Source organism: Amblyomma americanum, chromosome 1 (genome assembly GCF_052857255.1).
Source record: "Amblyomma americanum isolate KBUSLIRL-KWMA chromosome 1, ASM5285725v1, whole genome shotgun sequence".
Classification (NCBI taxonomy): domain Eukaryota; kingdom Metazoa; phylum Arthropoda; class Arachnida; order Ixodida; family Ixodidae; genus Amblyomma; species Amblyomma americanum.
The window spans coordinates 267861212-267885450 of record NC_135497.1 but is presented as its reverse complement, the minus strand read 5'-3'; the positions used below and the strand labels follow the sequence as shown (position 1 = coordinate 267885450).

Here is a 24239-nt window from a genome sequence, read left to right as displayed (position 1 = left end):
TTCCGGTGGCTTCACTTTCGGGCCGAAGCGTCTAGGCAGAGCCCGGAACCGGCCTTTTTCTTTGTGTTTACTTCAGTCCATGCCCAGCAGTCCCTAGCTCTAGTCCCTCCCTAGAATTCTGTCCCTAGCAACATTTGTTTGTTTTTTCTCATTTAAATAAAAATTTTGGATATTTTTGCAATACAAAGTTTATGAATTTTATAAACACATTTTTTTATGTTCTGATTCTATATGAATTGAATTTGTTGATATGTTGGTATTAGTTGCATCCAATCACGTGACTACTTTTATTTCGCAGGCGGAGATTTGAATCTGTCGGACCGCAGAGACACGCTGTCACTGCCCTTACGCAGCCACGTTACCTCGGCTACGTTAAAACAATGGGTTAGGACATCGCCATTAATTGCGCTTGAGGTGCACCAGGATTGTTTTCTAGCCGTTACGCTAATTGCGTTTGGGTCACATTCTCTCGTTCTACACTCGCCAGATTGCACAGTTGCGCGTCCTTTGTTTAAAGTTTTCTTTTCAGTGCTGTGAGCATTGTGCCTGCCGCCTCGTGGCCTCATTGGAATGGAAGGACCAAATTCACCACCTGCTGAGTCACCAGCACGAGATAGGTATCTGTGCTGTGTGCAAAGCTGAATTTGCTGTTCAGAAATCCCAAAGGAAGGCATGTGCGAAATAAGCGTCCCGAATCTGCGAGCTCATCAGCTCGTGAGAAAACTTACGCATGTGACCTTTGTTGTAATGCTTTTCTCCACAGTCGTGAACTGTTGCAGCACCACGAGCAGGAGCATGGCTTTGTGGCGAGACACAGCACGGTTCAGTTCTCTTCCATTGCAGGTGAGAAAGGATCACGTGTTCAGTTTTTGTTTGTGCATGCACGCATGAAGGAATATGTTGGCTTGTGTACAGGCAAAGAGGTTTGTCTGAAGCACTCGCGCTGTGTTGTGCAGAGCAAAAACAAAAAGGAAATTTTATAGATTCAGTGGTTTTTATAGCAAGAATGTTAGTTTAAAAAGCTCCCTGCAGAAAGACAATAGCATGAAGTGTTGGGTCTCCAGATCGCAGCCCTCTAGACGTCATCTCACGTCTGTATACATATGAGCGCATTCCAACTTACATGCAGAGCATGAGCAAATTGTGGGCTTCAGCTCATGATTTACTCAAAAGGCGGTATTGCCAAAGAGCAATGGAACAGTCTTGCCAAAGAAAAATAAATAGAAGTGTGGAAGGAATCGTTCTCCACTGAATGATCTTTCATGGCTTCCATGCTTATCTGCTCATTTGGAGGGCTCAGTGATAGTGCCTGCATATATAAAGTGCCACTTCGGAATGAATCTAAGTCCAGTGCTTAACTTTGTGTTTTGTTGCACTGTTGTGTGTGTAATTTTTGATGCACAATTCTGTATAGACACCACAAGCAGTGACCAGTTAGCCCATTTTCGTGCTTTCACAAATGCGCAGTATTTCAGAGGTGAATCAAGATCCGGTGGTGCTACAGCTTCTGCATGATGCTCGTCTTGCTAGAAAATTTGCGTTCTTACAGCTACTGAAATACATGTTTCTTTGTGTTAAACATTCGCATGATTTTACACAAATTATTTTAGCTCTTTTAAAAAAGTGTGGACCTGCAGTTCTTATGAAACTTTCATTCATGTTCATAGCGTTCTAGCCTGTGTCACCTGGGTGTATATTTATGCACTGCGTATGTTGTACGAGACAGCTGCAAGTAAAACCAGAGACATTCTACCGGATACGTACACCGCTTTACCGGATGCCTCCCACGCAAGTGCAGTGACATGCATGCGGCCAGGTAAGGTAGGTTGGTATAAGCCTCCAGCAGTATGTCTCTGGTATGCTGAAAATGTGTAATGACTAATGATTGAAGTAGGGGCAACCCGAAATATTGTAGATGTAGGGAGCGAATGTTGACTAAGTTGCGTTTTAACGGTCTCCAAAAAATAATAATGGCCACGGCATGTAGTGAAAAGTCAAGATAACTGATAGTCATTGTGGGTAACTGATTCTATTCAGATAGACGGCAACTACAGCATAAAGCGGCAGAAAGTTAGGTGGGGAAACGAGATTAGGAAGTTGCACTGCAGGGACAAGATGGCCGCAGCTAGCACAGGTATGGGTTAATAGGAGAGTTATGGGAGAGGCTTTTGTCTTTAGTGGCCGTAGTCAGGCTGATGATGATGAAAAGATATATTCAAATCACTAAAGGAACTGCAGCACAAGGCATGGCTATGACAGCACCTTGCTTATGGCCCGCAGATTATACCTAAGTGTTCACAGTTGTGAAGCTTTCAGTACAATATTTTTACAGATTGGTAGCAAGGAAATGCAGAGAGCCTTACTGGAGAAAAATTGGAGAACGGAAATATTTTTGGAGCCGTGCACATTTTGTCAAACCGGTGCCACCCCCCAACCATAGTAAGATGTGATCGAATGGGGACGGCGGCAGCTTTGTGAAACCCCTTTTATGCTACCTATGGCAGCAAGACTACCACAACCAAAAGTACTGGTTTTTCTCCTAATAAGAGAATGGAGAGCGAGCACTATCAATGTTAGGCTGCACAGAACATACACTAAAATTTTTGTGGTCTAGTCTGCGCTGCGCCTAGGCTACTCCACTTCGGGAATACATTCGTAAATACTGCAGCATGTTTACTTTCAATGATTAAACAAAGTAAACAAGCCTGGATGCACCCACGTCGTTTTGCTTTCCTTTGGCACACTCGCCCAGGATAACGAGAATTAGATGTAGTGCGGCTGCGCCTCACAGCCAGCAGGCGCTGCCATGTATCCTATCCAGGCAGCCATGCTGCACCTCTTGCTTCGCACTTCCTGGAATGCTGGGCCATGCTAAAAGCATTTTGAAGTGTTTCTGCGCATCTTACTGAGATGGTACAATGTTTTAGGCACAGCCTGCAGCTTTTCAGGGGGCGTTGCATATGTGGCTCTCGGTGTAAAAAAGTACAATGTTTTTCGGGGAATCTCTCTTTGCTCATCTCATGGCGACGTTCTGCAATCACAAATGCATAAAATTTTCTCTTACTGTGTCTGATATAACTTTGTTTTTCGGTTTGTGCTTGGCTAAGTATTAAATTAACGTCAGCATTTAGCAGTGCTGTTGTTCTTGATGCATTTTATTGCAAGGTAGCTATTAGCAAGTGTAATTAGCATAAGCTTATGTGATCTACATGGCAGGCGAAAGGAGGAGCAGTGCCGTTGGCTCGCTTTGGTGCAAATGGCCTCAGTGTGCCGCATTGTGACCCCACTACCCATGCTGTTACTAGAAAGGCGCAGGTTTGAGCCGCACGTTTCAGATAGTCTGTGGATTGATGGATAGATGGACAAAATCTGCATGCAGAGAGATGCAAATACAGTTTTTAAATGCATTCCTGCATTCAACATAGGTTACATAGTCCCCTGCATAGCTTGGTTGGTACAGCAATGTATGCGACATATGGAGGGCACGGGTTTGCATTGCACATGCAGTACATGGTAGAGCCACTGCTGTGTATATGATCTTATCTTTTTGTTGTGAACTTATCTGGAGGCAGTTACTACGATGTTCTTTGTACCCCTAGCCGCTTTGAGACATTAAGCCCCATAAAACCAAACCCGTCCTACTGTTGTTTTCAACTTTTTAATCAGCTTTCAGTGAGAAAATGATTATGCTTGCAGTATACACAAGTATCTGTACCCACATATAACTTTGATTACCATCATGGTTCTAGATCCTAAATGCCCTGTGTTATTAGTATAAAACTCGATGAATTCTCCTTCTCAACGGGCACTTTTCGGTCTTTTCATAAAGGTCTCGAGAGTGAATGCATTTCTGCTTTAGTTTCAGAAAGCCATCGATACAGATTACTATGCTCCTGGCTCACGTCGAAATATATACTACATTGCCTCTAAAACTGCTTCACTGGTCATGCACAGAAAGCAGCGATAAAGGGTGTCGAAGCAGCCGTCATGCTGATGTCCTCTTGACTACATCAGGGCCCTGCTTTAGGCCCCCCTTTTCAGCAGTGATATTGGTTCTGGTGTAGCATAAAAAATTAGACTATACATGGATGACTGTTTTTAGACTACAGACTATACATGGATGACTGTTTTCATACAAGAGAGAAAGATGATTCGGACAGCTTTACAAATTGACCTTGAAACCTGTGCCCTTGTTCTCAAAAGTGGCTCTTGTCCCCAAGAGTTTTTAAGTAGTGTCACCTGAAAGCTGCACCGTGTGCAGTCAACGGGATTATAACAAATGGAAACAAACTATAAAAATATATATTAAAAATTATATCAAAATTATATCAAAATTATATAAAAAATGGGAACAAATGGACCAAATTATAACAAATGGAAAATCTGGGGGTTTGCATCACATCTCCAACGCAACAAATTGTTCTTCAGGATACTGAGTGGAATTGCATTAAAGCAGCGAACTGAAACTGGACCTTGGCATGTGGCCAGTGACAAGGCTTTGATTGGCGCAGCGATGGCAACACAGACATTGTACGCATGTTGTATGGCTGAAATAGTGATTGGAAGTGCTCTCGGTTTATAAAAGGCCCAATGCGACCAAATACGGCCCTCAAAATTACTTGCTCAAGCAGTGAGTGGGCAGTGACATGCAATTGATGTTTGTGACACTGAAATGTGGTGTTGTGTGCAGAAAACACCTGAACAGAGGCCACGAAATCTGAAGACTTTAAAACGCATTGTGCAGGAATGAACTGCTGCTTGGCTGCCATACTTCAGGGTGGGGAGGGAAGCCCACAGTACAGTAAATGTTTCACTGGATTTCCTGAAGATCAAGAAAATCTTAGAATTGCCCTTTAAAGGACTAAGCTACCCAAGTTTTGCATGCATGCTTTCTTTCAAATCAAGTGATAGACATTACAAAACATGGATCACCGTGTGGCATTCACCTATGACTGCAACATAATTTATAGTCGAATTTCTTCTCTCACGCTGTTTCAGTTTCATCAACTGAACAACAGCTGCGACGTGCCATTACGTCATTTAAGGCATGCAAAACAAGGCAATGTTTCATATTTCCTTGCGTAATTTGCGCACTTTTCCCAGTAATTTAAAGCTCCAAAAGGGTGTGCACAAATTATGTGCACATCCTACATTGGCACGTATAAAACAACCCCACAACTCGCACTGTTCGCTGGTAAAAAGAAAAGGTAGATTGCAAATACAGGCCGATGCATAACACCCCTTCTCCTGAGATGGCATGACTGTGCATGCGGAGCTCAAAGCAATAAATATTGAACAGTACACTCGCAGAGCCAGCAGTCACTGGCAGATGGATACAAAAGGCACTAAAACTGCACCCTCACGTGTGCCTGGCCGAAGAAGGCGAGACTCTGGCACCGTGAGTGATGGATAAGAGGGAGGGTAAAGGCATTTGTTGAGGCGGAGCTCAAGGTAGACCTCTTTTATGGTGCGGCGAAGGGTGAGTCTCCCACCGTCCTCCGAGGGCTTGGGCCAGGGGATCAACGGTGCCCGGAAAAGTGTGTCGCGGGCGAGCTGATGGGCCAGCTCATTGCCGTCAATCCCTGAATGCCCAGGGACACAGCGGAGGAAAACGATGGAAGGCTGCAGTGCGGAGACCGCTCGTTCGACCTCCTGTTGGAGAGAAGGGGTCAGGGTGCGTTTCTGTATGTGGTGTATAGCGGCTTGTGAGTCTGAATAGACTGTGTACTCTTGGAGAGAGGGAAGGAGGGCAAATGACTGGAGGGCATGCGCAATGGCGAGGACCTCGAGGGACAATGCGTCTGGAGGGTGTAGATACGGCCCGCTGGTGTGGGTTTCAGGAGCAGGGAGGTGTGGATGGTACAGGGCGTAGCCGCAGGAACCTCGAGGAGCCACGAAGGAGGCATCCGTGTAAGCTACACCCTGGGTATCAAAGAGCGGGGAATGGTGCTGTGCGGCCGCATGTCGACGTCCGGTGTGCAGGACGGGGGACATGTTGGTCGGGAGGGGAAGGATACGAAGATTGGGAGCGGGGGTGGGAATAGGAGAGGTAAACGGGGAGATTGGAATGGGCAAGATACCCGCTTGAGTCAATAACCACTGACCCTGACGGGTAAGGGAAAGCCGGGCAAGCTGCGAGTCACGATGGAGACTGAGAAGAGAACGAAGAGGATGGAGGAGGCCTGTGGCAAAGAGCTTAGTGGTAGAGGTAGTGATAGGGAGGTTGAGAGCTGCCTTGTAGAGGCCCACAAGGGCAGTCTGAAGAGCGTTGAGTCTGGGTAAAGGAAGCGTAGGGTGCAAAGTACAAGACCTTGTTGAGGGCCAGCGCGTGGGCAACGCGGCACGCGTGAGCCTCGTGGAGACCTGAGCGTCGAGTGACCACGCGCCGCAGGAGGTGAGTTACAGAGTGGCAGGTGGTGACAGCGCGGTGGAGGGCTTGCACATTCTTAGCCGCATGCAAAGGGAAGCCAAGAACTTTGCACTGTGTGACGACAGGAATGGGAGAGCCAGAAAGGTGGAGAGAGACGAAGTGGTTGTGTGAGCGCTGGTAGGAGGAATGGTTGAGAAGGAGAAGCTCGGATATCTCAGGTGCAGGAGAGAGGCCAGCGGTGGTGAGAAAGGAGTTGATGAGATCTAGGCCACGTTGCAGGGTGTCCTGTACGTGACCGGGAGAGCCAGATGAACACCAGAGAGTGATGTCATCGGCGTAAAATATGTGATGCAGGTTGGGAATTTCAGCTAGCTGGGAGGCGAGAGGGGCCATAGCGAGATTGAAAAGGGTAGGAGAGAGAACAGCACCTTGAGGGGTGCCACGGGTGAGGTGGTGTGGGTTAGACAAGTGGGTATCTACTCGAAAGAGAGCCACACGTTTAGAGAGGAATGAGCGGATATAGGAGTACATGCGGGAGCCACAATCCAAAGAGGCGAGTTGAGAAAAGATGTGATTGTGGCAAACACCGTCAAAGGCCTTGCGAACATCGACAGTCACAAGTGCGTAAATTTGAGTGGGTGTAGGGGACAGGAACGTTTGCTGGAGAATCAGAAACATGTCCTGTGCACAGACGTGGCGTCGGAAGCCAATGAGAGAATGGGGGAAGAACTCCCGTGCCTCAAGAAAATCAGAGGCGAGTCAGAGCCATTCGCTCAAGGGTCTTACCAACGCACGACGTCAGGGAGATTGGGCGGAGGTTAGAGAGAGAGGGAGGTTTGCCCGGCTTTGGAATCATAGAAATAAGGGAGGATGTCCAGGAGCTCGGCAAGCAGCCGCTCTCCCAGGCCTCATTGTAGGTTTGAAGGAGGAATTCTTTGGCGCAGTCAGGAAGGTTACGAAGTGTGGTGTATGTAATGGCATCCTCACCGGGAGCCGAGCGTGTAGCATTAGCAGCCAGAGCAGATTCGAGCTCCCGGAGAGTGAAGCATTGGTCCAGATCGGGGTTAGGTCCACCTGAGTACACCGGGTAGGAGGGTGCCAGAGGGGGCGGGAGGTAGAGAGAGGCGAGTTGATCAAAAACTTCGGAGGGAGTCCCCTGAGTGAGGGCTTTAGCTAGAGTGGGAGCAAGGGCAGGCTTAGTGCCAAGGAGGGATTTAAAGAGAGACCATGCAGATCGCGAGTGCAATGCAGAATCAAGGCCATCGCAAAGAGCACTCCAACGAGAGTGCTCGAGGGAGGCGCAGTGGGCGACGATCTCAGCCCGCAGAGCAGTGATCCGGGAGGAAAGTTGGGCATTGTGTGGTTGGGAGCGAAAGGAGCGTTGAAGACGTTTACGGCGACTCCATAAACGGATAAGGTGAGGATCTGGGTCTTGGATTGGGTAACGAGAGCGAACGCGACGGCTACTGGACGTGAGCGCTGCAGAGATGCGCGACGTCCAGTCGTCGTAGGATTGAAAGGAGTCCGAGGCGAGATTAGTGCGAAAAGCATGCCAGTCAGTGTGAATAACCGGATGACAGCGAGGGATGTGGGAAAGAGAGGTGGTGATATGGATGAGAAAGTGGTCACTTAGAAGAGTTTCGGCTGTCACCTGCCAGTGAAAGGAAAGTGAACCCCGAGAGAATGTGAGGTCGGGTGTCGTGGGGCGTTGTGAGGCAATGCCCGCTCGAGTAGGAGAGCCAGGAGTATTAAGAAGGGTGAGGTGGCGTTCCTGGGCCAGACAATGCAGGAGGCGGCCGGGTTTGAGGGTTTGTGGGTAGCCCCAGAGTGTGTGAGGGGCATTAAAGTCACCACCAAAGAGGAGATGGGAGGTAGAAGGAAGAGAGTGAAGGAATTTGCCCAGAGCAGAGAATAAAGAGGAAGTGACCGGGGGGTTGTAAAAAGACAAAAGGACGAGTGAGATGCGGGAAGAAGGGTGGTAATAAACCACATAAACTAAATATTTAAGGAGGGTGGAGGGGATGTCAATTTGCTCCACGAGCACGTCACTGCGTACATAAATAGACGCAAGTGGTGTGGCCGTAGTGGCATGGTAGGCGCGGTAGCCTGGGACATTGCGGGCCGTCCGGGTCTCCTGGAGAAGGAGAAAATGAGGCAGAGAGGGGCGGGTGAGTAGAAACTGGTGGAGGGTGGTCTTATTGTGGCAAAGATTTCGGCAGTTCCACTGCACAATTTCGAGGTCCTCGCCAAACGCCATTATGAGAGTGAAGAGGAACGCGATGGTATGCGTTCCTTCTTTTTTGCCGGGGGCAGTGACTCATGGACGGATTGGAGCATAGATGTGAAAGATTCCAATTGCTTTGATTGTGCTTGGTGGGTGGTAAGAATCTGGAGAACCGAAGTTTCCAGCTGAACCAAGCGAGTGTGATGTGCCTGTGTGGTGGTTTCGACAAGGTCAGCCAAAGGGGCGACCTAGGCGCTGGAGGAGGGAGTGGGGAACGTGGCAAGGTGCTCATTTAGCTTGCTAAGCTGGGAGGTAAGAGAGGAGGTGGTTGTCTGGAGGGTTTGAGTCAAGGCATGTATCTGCTGTTGTAGATCGTGGGAACTGTGCTGCTGCTCTCGCTGCTGGCGTTCCAGCATTGCGAGCCGGAGGTCGAAGGAGCGGCTCACGTCAGTCAAGGATGGGGAGGGTGGTGTAGTGGAAGGGAGAGACGCTGGCACCGAGGATCCTTTAACTATGGTGGTGGTGGTGACGTGATCGGAGCTGACGGATATTCATGATTAGAGGAGGAGGAGGAGGAGGGGGTGGTGGGTTGAGTGGCCCGGCGCAAAGCTAGGCGTCGGAGATGAGCAGCTTTAGCACACTCGCGTTGTTTAGCAAGGAGGAAGGGGCAAGTGGGGTCGAGGGAGGGGTGGGTGTTCACCTGGCAATGAACGCACCAGGGCTGGGCACACACATGAGCGGAAGGGTCAGCGGGTAGAGGAGCAGCACAGCGACGGCACTTTGCCGGAACGCTGTGCTGGGTGCATTGGTGGGCGCGGTGGCCTAGAGTGAGACAACGGGTGCAGGTGGGAGGCTTAGGTTTATGAGGATGGCACCGGAAGGCAACGCGTTTGAAATATACAAAGTGGGGGATGACGGTACCAGCGAACGTTATGAGCACTGATTGAGTGGATCCCATCATGCGAGCAGCGAGAATATCTGTTTTGAAAGATTCTAGATCATGCATGAGCTCATCAGGAGTGAAGTGACCACCGGCGTTATGGATGACGCCGAGGCATGAGATGGGAGGATGGGGGGAATAAGTTTTGATGCTGACAGGCTTACCGTGAAGGTGCGTGATAGAAAGTAGGAGGTGGGCGGTGAGAGGAGAATGAGTTTTTAAAAACACAAGGCTTTGGGCTGGCCTGGCCTGAAGGGTGATGTCTGCACAGGTCTTGGAGGAAAGTTGTGCAGTGGAGGTGACTGCAGCGAGCACGTCGTAGAGAGGCAGCTTGGGATTGAGGGTACCAGGAGGGAGTTGTATGCCAACAGTGATGAGCTCGGAGCGGGGTCGGGTGGCGGAAGCAGGCTTACGGCTGGCACCGATGGTGCTCCAGCCGATTTCCGGGGATGGAGTGTCGTCTACCGGGGACGCCATGAAGTCCATGTCTGCCGACGAATCGTCAGCCTGAGGCGCAATCTGTGACGCTGGTGCCGGGCTGCAGGTCTTGGTGTCAGCGGGTAATGTGGCTGGTGTAGGCACGGCGGCACCGGCGGCGTCGACGAACGCAGGCGGCTGCGACGCGTCTATGGGCCCAAAGGTGTTGGCGTCCCTTAGAGCGTGGAGTTGGCTAGCAGTGGACGCTGCGGCGACGACGACCGCTGCCGGCTGCGCCGCGGCTGTCGATCTGGAGCTCCCAGCGTCGCTCACAGTGTTGGTTGCGACAGGATTTTGCGCGGTGGCGTGGGCGGTTGGAGTAGGCCCCGCGGTGGCGACATCAGTGAGTCTGGGCTGCAGGGGCTTCGTCAGACGCTGCATTGCAGAGGTGCAGGCGCGGCGCGTTAGGGATAGCGAGGCGCCGTGCCGCTTAAGACTTTCAGACTTCGTATAATACGTTTATTGACCAACTGCACATGTGCAAATATAGAAGTGGGCCGAACGAGAGGGCACACAATGTGTTTTTTGCGGCAGTCACCCACTGTGGTGGCTTCTTTGCAGTGCCTCAATGCGACAAGGCGAAGCACCACCGCCGCCATCAAGCACAAAAAATAAAAACTGTGCTAGCGTTCACAATGGCTGTTTCTGCGGGGTCACAATATGAAGAGGAGAAACGCTGAGGCTTCTTCGCGGTGCATAAAAGAAACGAGGCGAAGCTTCTATCAACTACAGCGATCAACTTATATATGAATTGGCCGGGTCTAGGACACGCAGCTTAAAAAGCAGAAGCCCTGCGACAATTAGCTGCCGCAGTGGCTTTCCCACAGTACTGGAGAGCAAAGGAGTGAAGCATCTAAAAATTGCAAGGCAGATTTTTTGGTTACTTTCGTCACTGCCATCGACGGACCGTACGCGTTACGAATTTCCTTCTGCGCTAAAGAAAGCACGAACGCGGACTGAATTCAGCGAGCTCTCGAATAGGATCTGTTCAGCTCTTGTGCCAAGAAATGCCAATCGACATTTTTATAAAGTGAAATTGCCAATAAATGTTTTTTACCTCAATTCAGCAGTTACATTTCTCAAAATGAGGTGGTTTGGATAATGTTCCTTCCCGCAAGTAAAAAAAAATGTACAAGGTTTTACTGTATTCCTGTCAATCAACGGTGCCGACACATCACAGCCGCCACTTAACGCACCTGCGCAGTGCTCACAAGAAGCCTTCCTTCAGATTCTTTCCACAGAGCACATGGTTAGCAGCGCTAGGGACGGCACATGCAACGACATCCATCTATCTACTGAACACAAGGGTTCCAAGGTTCGAGCGACACTGTCGAGAGAGAGACTCGGCAGTAACATACGACCGCACTCTGCAGGTCGAAGCGGTAGCTCGTTTGCTGCCAACTCGTCAGTGCCCAATACTCTTGGTATCCAGCTAGTCCAGTTTCCTAAGTCCTCAAAAGCATTGTGCACTCTCTGGGGCTAAGTTTGAGGAAATGCAGGACGGAGCTAACAGTTTATTGCGAAAACTTTGTTATCGGGAACGGGATCCATACCAGCTGCCGGTGTCAACGAAGATACAAAAGATGCCTTCAACGTCTGGCCGGTGGTTGCTTTTCCTTCGGCTGCTGCTAGCCCCGCTTGCAGTCAACAATCACAGAGTCCGCGTTTACGTCATGGTTCACGTCACTTTTTGGAAGTGACATCATCAGTGTCCAGAGTTTGAATCAGAGTGGTGGGAAAATCGTTCTGAACTCAGAATCCAAATCTCTCTGCAATAAATTAGTCTTTTGCTGTTGGACAAACAACAACTCTTTGAAATGCCCACATATTGGATTTTGCTAGCAATAGAGTTGTTCTCAGTGTCCCTTTAAGCTGAGTCAGGTGAAAATAGTGACTCTGTCATTAATATGCAGTTAGCAGGCCAGCTTTGAAGGATGGAGATAGAAAGGGCACATACATAACCAGTGCATTCGTCTTTGCACTGTGGTTTTGCAAGGAAAGGAACCTCTCTTACAGCTAAACTAATTCTGCGTGTTTGTTTGGCTCTCTTACATGTGCGCGCCAAAGACCTGCAGCATGGCATCGCCAGTGGTTCGTCTGCTGCAAGGAAGCAACTTCTTTAATATTCAGCATTCAACGTGTTGCAAGTGCAATACGTGAAAGCTGCTGTCCAACTGTGGATGATGAAAACAGCCTAAAAATTCCTGCGGGTGAACTGCTTCATTATGAGAGGTCATGGTACTGGAGGGCACTGGCCCACAAAATAAATTGCTGTTCCCTAATACGTTTCTTTTGTCACATTGATTGCAGTTTTATGTGTTGACCTATACTGTTGGGGAGAGAGCGCCTTCGTGTGCTCTTTAAATGACTGCATTACAAAAGCCTGAATATTGACAACGTAGACCTGCGTGCCTGGAGTGTGAAAACTTACCACAGCGCTTGAGTGTGCTTAATAAACCTGCAATTGTGGTCTCGCCGTCTTATTTACTGGGGCCTTCCTGTAGCATGCAACCTTGCAAAATTGCAGTCTGCGAAAAGAAATAAAAAGAAGCATTAGGCATAAATCCACGACTCTGGGGATGACTTTCCATTTATTTCCATGGACTAGATTTACACATGTACAACCACCATACTACATTAATGACAAAGGTAGCACCGTGCTTGCAGCAAGCAGATTTGACAGAATTGAGGAAATAGAAGCAAACATAAAAACGAGACTAGGGTAACGCATTAGCAGAAAAGTAAAATTCCTTGCAAACGCAGAAAATGCAACCAACAAGCTACTACAGCAACATAAAGCCGCAGTAGCTCAGCTGGACGCTAATTCGACCCTGGCTGCAGCGGTCACATTTCAACGGAGGTGAAATGGTAGAGGCCTGTGTACTGTGCATATTAACAAACCATTCCCCCTGCTTGGTCGCCTGCCTGCTTCTTGCCTGCCCTGGTATTGAAGTTGCCCATCAGCACGGTGTACTCAATTAGCCTTATGTCATCCCACAGCACAGCCCATATTCCTCCTTAAAACCAATTATGGGGCAGGGCTTGGTGGAGATATGGCAATGGAACTGTAGGAACTTTGCAGAAAATGGGAGAACCTACAGCTCCACAATGAAACCCTCTCAAAAGAAAAGAGCCTACAAGACACAAAGGTAAAAAATGATTAGGATATAAAACAGCAAAACCGATCAAGACGTGCGAAAGTGGGCTGACTCAATTGATTTGGGCGAAGTTAATTTTGAGGGGTGATCCAAGCATATACCGTGCCATTCCAACATATTGAGACATCCTAGATTATTACAGGGGCTGATGGAAGTGCTACTCAGCCCCGCACAAAAAACTAACCAAAAGAGAGGTGGTAGATTAGAGAAGGCTGCAGACAGGCACCTGCTCACACCTGCATGAACTCCAAAAGATGTGCCCTGCACAATACACTGACAAATGCCCGTGGTGCAAGCTAACCGACAATCGTACATGTAACATGGACCTGCCCGCATGCAGTTGGATCTGAAAAGACAACCCAAGCGTGACACAGTGGAAACACCTGCTGCCCAGCAGGGAAGGAGATGTACAGAGGTTTCTCATACTTGCCAGCCAATACGGCAGCAACCAGGTGCGGCATCCTAGACCAAGGGTCAACCACATCACGTGGCAGCCTGTAAGGGCTACTGACGTCTCTAAAGATGTGGAAATAGTATTTGTCTAATACTTAACTCCAAGTCAATGTACATAATGCCCTAATCCAATTTTGGGTATGGGCCAAGCAAATTTTCACCTAGCAGCAACTCTAATAATAAATGGCAGTTACCAGTATACCTCGAGGGAAATAAGAGTTGTGGCTTCATAGTCCCCTCAGGTTTTTTTGGATTGCTCGTGAAGCAGTGCTTTAAGGCTAAAAAGTAAAAGTTCACGACCATAAAACGTGAAAATGCTAAGGAACGAAGACCACTCACGGCCGTCTTGGTCCACAGAAATATGATGACAATACAGCACGACACACAATGAAACTGTGCACACTACCTCCCGATTGAGCTTGTAGCACAAAAAAAGAAGCAAGGCACCATTCTTCATTCTAGATATATATAGCAACCCCAAAAGCGGAGTCCTATAATAATGAAAGCCATCAACGAATCCAGAAAAATAAGCAAAACGAATCCCTTAAAAGTATCAACGCAAAACGCATGGCAGGGGGTTACAGAACAATTTTAAATAAAGGAATGAGCCTCTGGCAACACATTCGAGGCAATGGCTACACATGTGATGGATCTGCTAGTGCCAACTAGGATAAAAAATAGTGTGCAAGCCAACACAGGCCCAGACTTGACCCTATGTTAAAACATGATACATGCACAATGTAGAAACATAAATGAGAACCTAGGAAGCGACCATTACTTAGCAGCACACCCAAGAAGGGAGACACGAGTGGTAAACTGGGATAAGAAAGAAGGCAAGGCAATGCAGATGGCAAGAAGATTGAAAAACAAAACGAATGCACTGACCCTTGAAGGATGCAGAGCACACCACAAAGACTATAGGAATAGAAGCAGAAAACAAAGCCACTGATAGTACGTTATTACACATGTGTCAGACACATAATAGCTTACAAAAGAGATGGCTGAAACAAACACAACAAAAACTAACGGTTATAACAACCAAACTAGACAGACAAATCAAAAGCCATGCTCGAGAAACAATAATGAGAACAAATCTAAGATATATTTTAGACCCAGATAACATTAACACAAACAGAGCATGGAAGCCCACCCAATGACGAAGAGATGATCAAGAAAATGCAGAAGCACCTACACAGCATGAAAAAAAAAACTCTTCGCAACTACAGCAGCAACCTCAACCCTAAAATGATAAAGACAAAACAATACCATAGGTAATAGCATCCATGCAGAAAACTACCACATCCTCTGCACCAGGAGCAGAGGAGCTTGCCAACAAAACACTCCAAAACCCAGAAAAGGACTCTATTCAGGAGATCAGAGTACAACTGCTGGAAAGATGGACGGCTGCCAGACACCTGGAAACACGCCAAGGTACTTCTCATAGTCATACCTAAGCCTGGAAAGAAACTCGCTAACCAACCTCACGCCCATATTCCTAGCCTAATGTTTACGGAAGGTTCTGGAGCGTGTGGCACTATCTACTTTACAGGACTACATGGACAAGCACAATCTCTTCCCGCACATGATGACAGGCTTCCAACCGAACCTATGTATGCAAGCTATAATGCTCAAGCTTTCTGAAGATGTAATATGCACACTGACTAAGGCCAACACTAAAGCAATACTGGCACTCGACCTCACGAAAGACTGATAATGTCACCCACACTGCCATCACAAATGCCCTAAAGGCAGAAATCACTTCTGTAAGCATCAAGTCAGATACACTACAGCCAAGGATCAAAAGCACAGCAATGCTCTCCAAACTTATTGCATACATTGGAGAAATCAACAGGCTCATAAGACAAATGACAAATGCCAGAGAAAGATGGAAGCAGATTTAAGGAGGCTAGTGCAGGCCCTAATGCTCAGCCGTATAGTATACTCCCTCTCCTTTTCTCAAACTTCAGGCAGCAGATAAGGAGAAGGTTGAATGGCTCGCAGCACAGTCATGCAAGGCAGCCTTTCATCTCCCTAAGAACACATGTACAGGCTGCTGCAGCTAGGCATCCACAACACGCTTCCCAAGCAATCTGAGGCACATAGAACCACGCAGTACAACAGACCAACAAAAGCACCAATGGGAAGTCCCATTCTAGGAACATTAGATATAAAGCAAGAATTGCATAGGGACAAATACTGCAGAAATCCCAAGAGACATACACAGGCATCAAAGAATAGATCCAATCCCAAAAAACACGCATCCTGGATGTCACGCAGAAAGACGGAAGGAGAGAGCTAAAGCCCTCCACAGGCAACACTCGAACAATAAGGAGGCAGTATGCATGGGCACTGCAGAGCTCTGCGATCATGATGCCTTTTGCAGAGGCATCATGGACACGGATGTAAAACCAATATCAGCTGCTTCCGTATGGAGCACAAAGGTACACGAAGCAGAAGAAGCGGCCATTGCCTTACACATTATAAAAACGGAAGCCAAGACGATTTTCAGGAACTATATAGTATACTACAAGAATACTAGTCCAGTACACTACAGCTACTCCAAGACAACCGTTCGAAACATTGCAAAAGGGAGGATCCACAAACCCGCCAGACAAATCCTAAAAGAGCAATACCTTAACACAAAACCCATTAGAATCATATGGGTTCGAGCCCACACGTTGTATCCTGGGAATGAGGTGGCCTGCAACTTAGCCCGAAGTTTCGCTAACCTGGCAATGCATGAGCCGGTCCTGCGGTCGCCCTGAGAGACCCTGACCACCTACCATGGAATTGCACATTATAGAAACAACAGAAGGATGCTCCCACCGACTGAAAAAAGCCTTAGCATACATCAACAGGTGGCATGGCAGAAACCGCAAATAAACACATTTCCAAACCCCCATGTTCCAGGGCTTCCTACACCCGCCATTGTAAGCTCTGCGGGGCCACAAAAGCAGATTTAAAGCACATTTCATTCGAATGCAACAATCTGAAACCGAAGAAAGGTTGGCAACTCTCAAACGAGCAAGAGTGGGAGGATGCTGCGTTCAGCTTGGACCCACCGTCTCAACTGCAGGCAACTGCGCTTTGGAACTGGGAACGGAAAGACCGGACCCCACGACCAGAACATGCAGAACCGGAAGGCCTGATCGAACAGCCACCTCTTGTACTCTGGAAGCCCACTAGAATCAACCAAATCCGTTCTGTCAACGAAATATAGTTACCACCACCACCATGCGCAAATGACACTCTACAGACAAAAGCACAGCTATAGTTTTTTTCCCAAGCAATTCAACAAGTCACGCACACAACTACACACAATTTTTACACACAAGCAACGATAGCGCGCACAGCGACAATCGACTGCAGCACGCAAGGAACAGATACACGGAAGACCAACGCCAAGGACAAAAGATGTGTCGTCTTGCTCCATTTTAGAAGGCAGACTCCTCACTGGTGAACAATATAGTGCAGAGGTTTTCGGAACACGGAAATACGATAAAGCCCGACGCTATGCAGTACAAGTAAGCGGTCACGAACTCAAGGATATGCTTTGTACTTCCCTGTGCCACCTGCAAAATGCAGTCTGCGTCACCCCTGTGCAGAGCGCTCGAGCAATGTGCACCGTGCAATAAAAACAAGATGGAAAGGAGCCCAAGCTTTCCGGGAAAGATGGTTGTGCCCATTTTGCTTGCAGGCTGTACTATCAATACCTGGCTGGGCCTCTCGGCGATGTGCAATTGCACGTTTTTCGTGTTTTTAGAGTTCCGAAAACTTCTAAGGCTCATGCACAGCAGCGGCCGAAATAGTAAGGTCCACGCTTCAACGTGTAACTTTTCTCGCGGTGACTGTATAGAAGATAAGCTTTTATTTTCTTGTGCTTGTATTTAGGAGATCGCACCACAAGCAATCGCTGGTTTGTGTATAACGCGTGCTCCATATTATGACCGCATCTGTACGAAAGAATAGCCCGCCTCGAATAAGCAATGAAAACAAACACCGCACACTGAGTACCGGCATGCTAATTAAGAAGGGTTACTTGCGTTATAAACAACTCACTTTAAAAACGCCGCCACCATCAGTCACTCGCATTCGATCCTCTTGGCACCCTGATTCCCTGGAATCGCTAGCTAAATGTCAGTTATCGCTCTCGCTTAATATTCTACACGTTCGCGATGGCTTTACCTGTTAAGCAGGTCGAAATGCAGGTTGAAGCAAGGCGGATTTATGTTGAAGTACACTACACGTCGCACGCACGCACTCCGCCATATTTGTTTACGTTTCACCGAGTTGTGCTAGGCTACAGGCTCGTTTTGACTTGAAATGGATACAAACTCGTGAAGTAGGAACTGATGCGAAAGTGTATTTTGCTTACAAACTGATACAGAAGCAGCCTTATATTAATTAACAACAGAAATTAAGATAAATTGCGCATTCTTTCTCGCGCAGCGAGGCCTAAATTTCTTCTGCATAGCCCCTTTCAAAATAAGTCCAAGGGCGCTGCCATAGTGAACACTGGGCTGTGGTTGTAGCGCAAGAAAGAGATCAAGATTAAACTCCCCCCTGCCCACTCCACAACTGACCCCCCCCCCCCCCAAAAAAAATGATTAACTTTTTTTTACGCAGCCCCCCCCCCCCCCCCCCCCGGTAATACGTCGTCTGTTCAAACCCCTGCCACAAGCTAGGGTCTAACTTATATACCTAGAAAGTTTATGCTGCACGAAACACTGAACTGCATGACACCATCCAAAGCACTGTGCGGCAATGTTACATTTTTTTTTACTCAGCCCCCGATTATTTACGGCGCACAGTGCGGACAGCTTTCCGACCGAACGAGCTGCATATGCTGTCACGAAGAAGGTTTTGTTGAAAGTCATGCAAAAGGTCTACGCAGTATACGCAAATTCCACAGGTCTTAGCCCAGCGGGTGCTGTTGTGCAGCTTTGCTTCTGCAAGTAGTACCATAAGTGCCGACTGCGATGGGGCTTATGGGCCGGAGCCCCCTTCTTTTTTTTATGTGTCCCCCTCGGAGGTTGCATGATGTGGTTAGGGGGGAGCATATCTTGTTTCGTACGGTTCTATACAAATTAATTAAAGAATTACATTCTGAATTATTTAGGGCGCAAGGACAGGATGAAGGTAGAAAAACACAGGACGTCCTGGCACCCTAAATAATTCAGAATGGACCAAAACCAACAAGCCCAGCAACAAATTCTCTAAAGAATTAAAGTTGCCTAACCACACTGCGAGAACAGCATGGCCTTAAACTGCCACGGGTACATATAGATTTGTTTCCCACTTGCGATTATAGATCCCGTTCACCATCAAGGATCTGACTGGCAACAGGAGCTCACCGAACGTCTCCTGTTCCAAGTCTCTATGCGGAATCAAATGACTGGCCACTTGACAAGTGCGGTTTTTTGTGCTTGAACATATAGTCTCTTTGAAGACTTAGAACTGTCCCCAAACATTAGGATCTTGTTTTGATCCGAAATATCAGCTATGAGCGCACCTTTCAAAATCACTCTTCTTTAACTCTGCTTTTTCCTTTTTACATAGAGAGCACACCACAACATTAGTTTTGATATATGGGCATGGATAACCTTTCTACGCAACGAGATAACTAGTGGGTGCTTCCAAGAAGTGATGGAATTCAGGGGCAACAGAAACCTGAGAGAGTGCGTTGTGGATTTCATTAAACCATATTCACGTAGCCCTTTTCCATGGGCACACAGAGCTGATTTGAAAAATAAATCTCAGTGGGATCGCGGACAATGTTATTCGGAGATCAACTGCGAAAAGAAACATAATCTTGATTTCACAGTAGCCTTTGTTTGAAACGAACGACAGTGAACTTCATCAAAGTAAATTGTGCCAGCTTTCTTCAAACTGTGACAGTTCAAATTATCTCTTCCCATAAAATCAGCATTCAATTCCTTGTGTTTCCACTGCCTCATTACAACCTTTGCTCTTTGATTCCAATTTCTGTCTTTTGTTTCGTATAGAGTTTGGCATTTGGTTTACAGTTTTGATAGACAAGCAGTTTTTTATTCCATGTTTAAATTTTGGATCATTGCCATACTATGGAAATGTTTGTAGAGCCCAGTGTTCCTTAGACACAAAGAGTTTAAAATCTTTTTAGTTTTTGTAATCTTAGCTTATTGTGGAAATGTTTGCATTGCCCAGTGGTTTTTGCAAATGAATAATTTGTAATGAGTCTGTGACATATGAATTGTTAGCTTGTTGTGGAAATGTTTGTGTTGCCCAGTGTTTCCTTTCACTTCAACTAAGGACATTATGGATGTCTACCTAGAGGTTAGTATTTTTTATGTCTTTTTGTTAATTTATTTATTTAGTATTTTAAGAACCATGGGGTCATTCTGTCTAGCATATTCGCTCAGCTAGAGACAAAACTGATATTTATATGTATAGCCGCATATATAGTGCTTGCCAAGGAGCATGCATGGGAGGGGGATAGGGAGACAGAGAGAGAGAGAGAGAGAGGGGAAACAATTAAAAAGAGAGAGGGTGCTAATTGGACCCCACCCCCTCTTTTGGCAGATTGAAAACTTGCCGTCTATGAGTAGTACATTGACTCCCAAGTCATCTCAGTATAACAAAGCAAAACTGAACACTAAGATACAGTAGATACATAACCCAATGGAATACATTTTATGCGTACGAAAACATTTTGCATGTAACAATATTTCTCAGGGCGAAGTGTACTTGAACAGCTTGAATGCGGTTTTTGGGGGTCTCCTGTCCCAAAGCGACTCAGGTTATGAGGGACGCCACAGTGAAGGGCTCCAGAAATTTCAACCAGCTGGGGTTCTTTAACATGCACTGACATCACACGGTACACGGGCCTCTAGAATTTCGCCTCCATCGAAATTCAACCGCTGCGACCTGGATTGAATCCGCGTCTTTTGGGTCAGCAGCCAAGCGTCATAACCACTGAGCCACCGGAGCGGCCTGGGACAGCTGGAATGTGTGCACTGTCAATGCCAACCTGACAGGCTGCAGCCAAAGAGCAACTATGAAAGGAAAGGAAATGATATTCCAACATAAAGACTGGTTCCAATATAAATGTAGTTTGAGAACAAGCGTTTAAGGACCATGCATTGTTTAGCAACTATGGTCGTCACATAAGAAAGTGAGCAAGATAACTATGGAGTACCAGGCTGAGCACTGTGACCACAAGAAGAGTATGAAGCACCAGCACTTGTCAGCCACTCAGATGGAAGCCATAGCAGCAAAACTGAGTGTATGAGCCCCCATTAAGAAAATCATTGCAGATGCACATCCACCTGTGAAGATGGACTGGACATGCTCTGACCAGGAAAAGACATATGCAACATAAAGTACAAATTTCTTGTTGGAAACGCACATTCCCCCTGTAGTGATGGATCGGACACTATTTGACTTGAGCAGAGATCTGCGACATGAAGTACAGGATTCATGTTGAAAATAAGGGCTCTTCCAAATGCACAGTTCCACGCTGGAGATTTAGGTACCTTGACTGCAAAAAGACAGGTACAGTCAAACCTCACTATAACGAAATGGTTTGCGATGAAATAATGGTTATAATTAAGGAGTTGGCTATTCCCCTTGGAAGCTCCCATATAAGCCCATATAACTGACATCTCATATTTACAAAGTAAAATTTTTGTGCAGTGGCATATAACGCACATCCAATGAACCGCATTGGTCAATTGACAATAAGTGTAATGGTTTTTAACAACGCCCAATGCTTCCATGCCAATTTTGTGCACAGAACTCTAATTGCCACGCATTACCTGCTTTGTCGAGCAGTGCATAAAATATGCGGAAAATTTATCCTGCTTCAAGCAAGGACCCGCATGCAGCCTTCGTATGGACAATTTGTTAGCCTTAATGTGTGGTTTGATGCTGACACACCTCTCAAAGGCCATCACCCTCCATGAACTGCTTCAGGGTCTCGCGGCAGCACGGACAGCTGCCTGAGGTTTTTTTTGCTTCGCTTTACAGGTGGGTGAATCTCATAAATAACTACTATAGAAGCGATTAATTTCTAGTGCTGTTGGCAGACCCCACTGTGTTTGTTGTGCTTGCTGAAACTAGTAGTTGTTTGTTATCAGGGATTGCAAAAATTTTGCTCCTTCTTTCTGGGGATGTTGAGGCTAACCCTGGACCACCCTCGAACATGGTGTTAAGTCGGGATCAGAAAAAAATGTTGGGTGAATTACTGGCTAGTCAAGCCCGCAGTAGCCAAGAACTTGTGGCCCTCACTGCTAAGTTTGCCCTGTTTGACGATCGTTTCACAAAACTGTTGGTGGCAGCTACCAACAAGCACATATGAACACATCCTTACCGGAATGCACAGGCAGTACTGCATTACCCAATATTCAAATAAATGTCTCTTTTGTGGTGCCTACCCTACCCTCTACCATATCTACTGGGAACAGAAGACTGGCCCAGCCTTTCTGGCATTCATGTGTATGCAGATGCCACATTTGGTGCAGGAAGCGTTAATAGATCAACGCAATCAATGCCCTAATGTGCACTGGAAGCTCTGAAGCTAGCCTGATAAATGCAAAATTCAGAGCTGAGAAGCGCGAAATTGCAGTTAAAGAGGAGGAGTTCTCCTGTAATAAATTTCTGACTTCCTTACGGCACCTACTGTCAATACGTCAAGTACACAATAAAAGTGTTGACTCATTCTGACATGTTCTATGATATGACATGCTGCAATGTGAGCTGCATCTTTTCCACTCTGCATAGGGCATGCCCTCTTTCTCTTTTCCACTTCCCAGTTATGCTGTCCTAGCTACATAAGGAAGCACCTAACAGAGCTCGATAGATGTTTTCTATGATGCCAGGCCATCAATACCTCATTCACACAACACCGATACAGTTCTGCAGTCCAAAGGAATGTTCACTTATGAATATTTCAGACTACATATAGCATGTAATACAGAATTCATGTTTATGCCGTGGAGCGACAACAGATGGAATTTAAACATTGACTGTTTGTGCCACAATGGACTCTGGACCTGTTTAGAACTCTCTTGGCAAAACTTAGATTCAGAGAGCAGTCTCGCAAAAAGTACCGCCATTTCGCAAATACAGCACGAGTTTTTTCCTCACTTCACTGGTTTCAGAATGCATATCGCGTTATATTCGAAAGCAAGGACAAATATAACGTGATTTTATTTCTTTTTCTCGCTGCTCCTGAAGCTAGCTACAGCAAGCTTCACCGCAAGACTACCAAGCTCCTAGAAAAAGCGAACTTCGCGACGACCTTGGGGCCATGCTGAGCGCATAGGGTGAAAATTTGTAGAAATAAAGCTGCACAGGCCGCCAAGAAAGAGAGGGCACTGAAATAGATGGGTGGAGTAGCGAAAAGAAAGAAGGGCGGAAGGACACAGGACTGGGCGGCATAAAACATGCTGCAATGGTGGCACGGTGCTGATGGCGGCTGCTACTGTGTGGGAGACTGCATTTAACTCATAGAAGACTTCGCTGCGCTCGACGATATTGCATGCTCTTCTGGAGTGTTGTCTCTGAAATAATGTTTATGTAATGTTCATGTGAAGACAATACATCGCTTTCGTATTTTTGCGTGCCGCCTCCATTTTTCCAAGCTCTCGGTTGTAGTTGACATGAGCAGGCTGGGATTGCGTTATAATTTTTAAAAAAAATTTTCATTTTTGTTACGTCTCAAACTCCACACTCGTGTTATATTTATGGTCGCTTTATTTATGTGTAAATACGGTACCTCCAGAAAGCATGGGCAGTGTCCAGGGCCGTTCTGCTGCGCTTGCACTGACAGGCACCATGTGATTTGAAAATGACTGCAATGAGAGCATGTCGGAATGTGGGCAGGTAAAAACAAGAGCAGTCATTGCCATGGCGTAATTAGTCATGATTGCAGTATAAGTATAATTGAAAAAGCAATTGCGATGCAATACCAGCCACTTAAAAGGTGATTCACTGCAAAGCTGAAAGAAGCCTGCAAAATATAGAAGTGTATGAAAGTGTGACAATGATTAGCAGATGATGCCATGCTCCAGTCTCTTTTCTCCCGGTAACCAATGGCATTTCCCAGAAGTCTAGCCAATGGCCTTTCCCAGAAGTCAGCACAACCATGCAGAATTGAGGGTGGTACAAGAGGCACACCAAAGTTAACAGCATAGAAACTTACTAGATTGTTTACATTGTAAGCAGAATTTTGTAATCAAGAGATGCAAGGAGGTAAGGCATCAAAAAACACCTCTGTGAGTCATGCGGTTACTCTAAATGCTAACCATAAGCATGCGCAGCTCTCTCCATATGGGGGGACAAAATTTGTGCCCTCTTCATCATGCCACTTGGGGGTGCACTACTACCTCTTTGTGCACGGCTCTGCTGCTAATGCACAGCAATTAAGTACGTAGACATTCCAATGCAGTTTCTCTTTAAGAACACACAGACAGAACTAGGAATGTGACAAGGCTGTCCACTGGACAAAGAATGGTTGCATGTGATAACAACCTTCTTCAGCACTATCTTTGGATGGCACTCTGCAAGGAGCGGGAGCAGAACAGAGACAGAACCAATATATACAGTAACCAATTAGAGTCGCTTCTTTCGATGAAC

The 24239-nt window shown here is 46.8% G+C and overlaps 1 protein-coding gene and 1 long non-coding RNA gene across 6 annotated transcripts in view; one reads left to right on the top strand and one right to left on the bottom strand.

The window, feature by feature from the left end:
• LOC144115046 (uncharacterized) overlaps positions 1-17896 on the bottom strand; it is a 42400-nt gene extending 24504 nt beyond the window's left edge. The window contains exons 1-5 of one of the 5 annotated variants that reach the window (XM_077649175.1): positions 17808-17896; positions 17682-17739; positions 16685-16804; positions 12443-12539; positions 9699-10386 (exon numbers count right to left, since the gene is read on the bottom strand). In XM_077649175.1, coding sequence (XP_077505301.1) covers positions 9699-10020 — 322 coding nt within the window. In that variant the 5' untranslated portion in view covers positions 10021-10386; positions 12443-12539; positions 16685-16804; positions 17682-17739; positions 17808-17896. The other 4 variants (XM_077649174.1, XM_077649173.1, XR_013311216.1 and 1 more) reach the window with 4 other exon arrangements.
• LOC144115049 (uncharacterized) overlaps positions 1-24239 on the top strand; it is a 231007-nt gene that overhangs the window by 169000 nt on the left and 37768 nt on the right. The gene's annotated exons all lie outside the window — the stretch shown is intronic.